This window comes from Nicotiana tomentosiformis, chromosome 6, assembly GCF_000390325.3.
Source record: "Nicotiana tomentosiformis chromosome 6, ASM39032v3, whole genome shotgun sequence".
NCBI classification, from domain to species: Eukaryota; Viridiplantae; Streptophyta; class Magnoliopsida; order Solanales; family Solanaceae; genus Nicotiana; species Nicotiana tomentosiformis.
Window position 1 is genome coordinate 42,915,320 of NC_090817.1, and position 5,749 is coordinate 42,921,068.

At 39.5% G+C, this 5,749-nt stretch overlaps 1 protein-coding gene across 1 annotated transcript; it reads left to right on the forward strand.

Moving 5' to 3' along the window:
• The first annotated feature begins 631 nt into the window (after nt 1-631).
• LOC138893889 (uncharacterized) lies at nt 632-1,216 on the forward strand. The gene is made up of 2 exons (XM_070178557.1): nt 632-903; nt 1,126-1,216. Exons 1-2 carry the CDS (start codon nt 632-634, stop codon nt 1,214-1,216), a joined length of 363 nt encoding a protein of 120 aa, XP_070034658.1.
• The last annotated feature ends 4,533 nt before the right edge of the window (nt 1,217-5,749 follow it).

The window sequence follows — 5,749 nt, forward strand, 5'->3', positions numbered from 1 at the left end:
AGGGAGGAGCATGAGTAGCATTTGAGTATTGTGCATCAGATTCTGAGGGAGAAGAAGTTGTATGCTATGTTTTCCAAGTGTGAGTTTTAGTTTGATTCTATGAAATTCTTGGGCCTCTTGGAGTCTAGTGATGATATCAAGGTGGATCCGAAAAAGATTGAGGTGGTTTAGAGTTTGGCCTAGACCTTCTACAGCTGCAGAGATCATGAGTTTCTTGGGTTTGGAATGTTATTATTGTCGCTTTGTGGAGAGATTTTCATCTATTGCAGCACCGTTGACCAATTTGACTTAGAAGGGCGCTCTATTCAAATGGTCCGATGATTTTCAATTTTTATATTGCCTTCAGGATCCAGGATGTACACTTTTATTATGATGCTTCGCACATTGGCCTTGGTTGTGTGTTGATGCAGGACGGTAGGGTGATTGCCTTTGCATCACGCCAGATGATGCCCTATGAAAAGAATTATCCAATTCATAATTTGGAGTTAGTAGCTATTGTGCATGCACAGAAGATTTGGAGGTATTACTTGTATGGTGTGTCATGTGAGGTTTACACTGATCATTGGAGTCTTCAGCATTTGTTCAGCAAAAGGATTTGAATTTGAGGTAGCAGAGGTGGTTGGAGTTGTTAATGGATAATGATATCACTATCTTGTATCATTCACATAAGGCGAATGTGGTAGCAGATGCTTTAAGTAGGAAGGCGGAGAGTATGGTGAGTTTGGCATTTATTCCAGTAATGGAGAGGCCTTTGGTTCTGGATGATCAGGCTTTGGCCAACAGATTTGTGAGGTTGGATATTTCTGAGCCTAGGAGAGTTCTTGCTTGTATTTTTGTGCAGTCTTCCTTATCTGAGTGCATTACGGTTCGCAAGTATGATGATCTTCATTTGCTTGTCCTTACGTACATGGTGTTATGAGGTGATTCTAAAGAGGTGGTCATTGGTAATGATGGTGTATTGCGACTCCAGGGTCGAATTTGTGTTCCTAATGTGGATGGTTTTAGGTAGTTGATTCTTAAGAATGCTCATAGCTCGAGGTATTCTAATCATCCAAGTGCTACGAAGATGTATCGTGATTTTATGCAGTATTACTAGTTTCTGAGAATGATGAATGACATTTTTAGGCATGTTTCGCAGTGCTTGAAGTGTCAACAGGTCAAGTATGAGCATCAGAAACTAGGTGGTCTGCTTCAGAAGATGGATATACTAGAGTGAAAGTAGGAGCGTATTACTATGAACTTTGAGGTAAGACTGCCACAGACTTTTAGGAAGTTTAATGTTGTTTGGGTCATTGTGGATAGATTGACCAAGTTTGTGCATTTAATTCCGGTCATGACTTCTTACACTATAGAGAGGTTAGCTCATATCGACATTAGAGAGATTATCTATTTGCACGACGTGCCTATCTCTATCATCTCAGACTGTGGTACTCAGTTCACATCGCACTTTTGGAGAGCAGTTCAGTGAGAGTTGAGCATGCATGTGGATCTTAGCACTATATTTCGCCCAAAGACGGATGTGCACTCTGAGCGAACCATTCAGATTCTTGAGGATATGTTGAGAACCTGTGTTATTGATTTCGAAGGCCATTGGGATCAGCTCCTACCATTGACAGAGTTCGCTTATAACAACAGCTACCAGTCCAGTATTCATATGGCAGCATGTGAGGCTTCATATGGTAGACAATGTCGTTCTCTGGTTGGTTGGTTTGCGACTGGAGAGGCAAGGTTGTTAGGCACAGACTTGGTTCGTGGTTCTTTAGAGAAGGTGAAGTTGATTCACGGGCGACTTCGTACAATGTAGTCCAGGAAGAAGAGATGCAGATAGGAAGGTTCGTAATGTCGTTTTCATGGAAGGTGAGAAGGTACTTCTTAGAGTATCTCATATAAAGGCCGTGACGAGATTTGAGAAGAAGGGCAAGTTGAGCCCTAGCTATATTGGCCCTTTTGATATTTTAGAGAGAGTTGGTGAGGTAGCTTACATGCTTAATTTTCCACCTAGCTTGTCGGGAGTTCATCTGGTATTTCAATGTTTTCATACTTTGAAAGTATTATGAAGACAAGTCACTTATCTTAGATTTCAGTTTAGTGCAGTTTGATTAGAATATGGCTTATGCAGAAGAGCCGGTGGCCATTTTGGATAGGCAGCTTTGGAAATTAAGGTCAAAAGAGATTGCATCAGTGAAAGTCTAGTGAAGAGGTCAACCGGTCGAGGAAGCGACTTGGGCAAACAAACATGTTATGCGAAGCATATATTCTCATCATTTTCGAATTTTGTTATTTTTAAGCCCGTTCGAGGATGAACGTTTGTTTAAGAGCGACAAAATGTAACAATCTGGCCAGTCGTTTTGTGTATTAGAGCTTTGTTCCCCTATTTGATATTTCCCGTATGTCTATTTGATGATTTATGACTTTTGGAGATGGTTGGTTTGATTTTGGGAAGCCTTAAGAGTGAATTGGAACACTTAGTTTCATTTTTGGAACTGTAAGGTATAAGAGTTGGTCAAGGTTTGACTTCTAAGCAAACGACCTCAAAATTGGGATTTGATTGTTCCACTAGATTCGTATAGTGATTTTGGACTTGTACGTATGTTCGGATTTGGATTTGGAGGTTCCTAGAAGGTTTTGACTTTATTTGTAAAGTTGGCAATTTAAAAAATTGAAGTGTTCTTAAGTTTGACTAATAGTTGACTTTGAGGTTATCAGACTCCAATTATTGTTTCGATCTTGGGATAGGTTCGTATTATTGTATGGAACTTGTGTGCAAAGTTTGGTTGAGATCTGATGTGTTTAGGCATGAATCAAACGCTTGGTTGGAAGCTTAGAAGTTCTTGAACGTAAGAGAAGTTCTGTGACAATCCAAACCGATGGGCTTTGACAAGTGCCCGAGTCCTACCTGTCGAACACCCCTAAGCATGTGTCTAAGATATAAACATGAATTAAAGGTAGGTCATGAATAATATCTGTCAATAAACTGTTGAATCATGTGAATAACATACGTGAAAAAAATATGTCCAAAATACATATATACATATACATGCGGAATACGGTAGGGCGAGCCGACAAGGCTGGTATAGACAACTATATATCCAAAACTAGATGCTGACAAGACCATATACTATCCAACTATACATGACTATCTACAGACCTCTAATAGAGTGTACAACTATATGAAGGACGAGACTGGGTCCCGTCGTACCGATATCTACATACAAAAATAGCGTACCAAAATCAATAACAGCTCCGGATCAAGTAGAGCACACCAACTCTTGCTGATCAAAGATCCTAAAAGGGGGACCGTCAGCCTGTCTACCTGCACCTGCGGGCATGAAACGCAGACCCCAGGAAATAGGGGCATCAATACGAATAATGTACCGAGTATGTAAGGCATGAAAATCAGTACATAAAAGATATAAAAGAAATATAGAGTAAAGGAATCCGCCTGTAAGTCTAAATAACTTTGTGAATCCTGAAATATATATAAAATCATGCACGTGCGTATAAATGGTGTATCTTGCATAGGTATATGTGTACATAACATCATCAAGCCTCTGAGGGCATCCCATCATATCATCTCGGCCTTTGTGGGCAAAATCATCAACGTATACCAACTGATCAGGTGGGAGTGCGTATATAACGTCGTAACCTTTTCCCATATCCCATATACATATAATATACGCGTATATAATGCCATCTGGTCATGGGTCAATGTACATGTATAAATAAATGAAATGCATAAGAAGTAAGTTAATAAGATTTCTAGGAATGTCATAAGATCAATATGCCTTCGGGTAAACTTTATCAATTACGTATTTATCTGAGACCCATGAATAGAAGATATAATAATAAGACACATGGGAATTCAAGAACATATGCACCCCTAGTGCTTCTATGAATAGAGACATTTATTAAAGTTGTGCGTTTGCTCGTTTTGTTTGTATCATATGGATCATGCCAAAAGGAACGAAGGGATAGCCTTAACATACCTGAGCCGATTCTCTTGACAATCCCTCTAACACACATCAATCGCGACAAAATACGTAACGACGAGATCAAAGTAGGGAAAACTCCGTATGATATTCTTGAGAAAGGTTGTACCGTACTCCCTCAGAATCGTAATCTCACGCTGCTATAGTATTCTGCAGTTTTATATGAATTCCTTTTTAAGACTTCATCCGTTACTTAGCAAACATACACATCCCACTTAATAATGTAGGAAGATCTCTTATAATTGTGGGTTGTGGGCTCCACTTTTGTGGATTACTTTTGCCCAAAAATCCCCTAAAGATGCCACCTAGTCACATAAACCAAGAGTCACCGTTTGGGCTTAACAATTATAATCCTCTTGCTGCCACGTGGGGTGATGTTTCCACCAAAGATTTATCCACTAATTTCTAATTAATTTGCTAATTTTCTACCAAAATCAATAATTAACCCCTTACCAATATAATTAGGTAATATCCTAATTTACTTAAAATACTAATCACTTTTAACATACTTTACACACCTTACTATCATGGTCATGCGGTACCTTGTATGGCACTAGTTCATAAATACCGGGTATTATAGCTTGGACCGTATTTTATCCCAAATTGACAACCTTCAACGAAACTTATTTTCTTTGATTTGTTTACCCTCTCACCTTCACGGCACTTACTTATCACCTGTTATAAATAGCATAAATACTTATAACCTAAAAAATAATCGCATTCCCGAGCCTACGTCGATTAACTTACGACAAAACTTTAACGTACGAAAACGCGAAATGGAACATCCTTCCCCCCTTAGAAACATTCGTCCTCAAATGTTTAACTCCCCGGGATCTATATAAATTTTGCCAGAGTCGCCTTTGTAATAGTACTACTACCAACCCTTCCCGTAGAAAACTCAATAACTCAATGCCACATAGGGCCACAATCATCAATAACGACAATGGCCTCACACGACCAATGACAATAACTAACACAAGAATCCATATACGTACCTTAAGGTTGTGATGTCTCAGTCGGATCCTCCTCTGGAAGAGGAAACAAGTGAGGATACCTAGACTTCATATCTTCTTCAGCTTCCCGAGTCATTTCTTCCACATTATTGTTTCTCCAAAGTACTTTCACCGAAGCTACGTCTTTAGTACTCAATCTCCGAACCTGTTTATTTAGTATAACAATGTGAGTTTCCTCATATGATAGCTGCTCTGTGACCTGAACATCATCAACTGACACGACTCTAGAAGGATCTTCGATACATTTACGGAGCATAGACACATGAAAGACTGGATGTACAGACTCCAAGTCAGAAGGCAAGTCTAACTTATATGCTACCTGGCCTACTTTGCATATGATCTTATATGGTCCAATGTACTGAGGGCTAAGTTTTAATTTCTTACCGAACCTCATAACACCTTTCATCGGTGATACCTTTAGGAATACCCAGTCGTCAACCTGAAACTCCAAGTCTCGTCATCGATTATCCTCATAAGACTTCTGACGGCTTTGAGCTGCTAATAGCCTTTCCTATATAAGCTTAATCTTCTTGATTGCCTGTTGTACCAACTATGGTCCTACTAACTTAGGTTCCCCAACATCGAACCATCCTATAGGAGACCTACACTTTCATCCGTAAAGAGCTTCGTATGGAGCCATTTGAATACTGGAATGATATCTATTATTATACGCGAACTCAATAAGTGGCAGATGATCATCCCAGCTACCCTTGAAGTCAATCACACAAACCCGTAACATATCCTCAA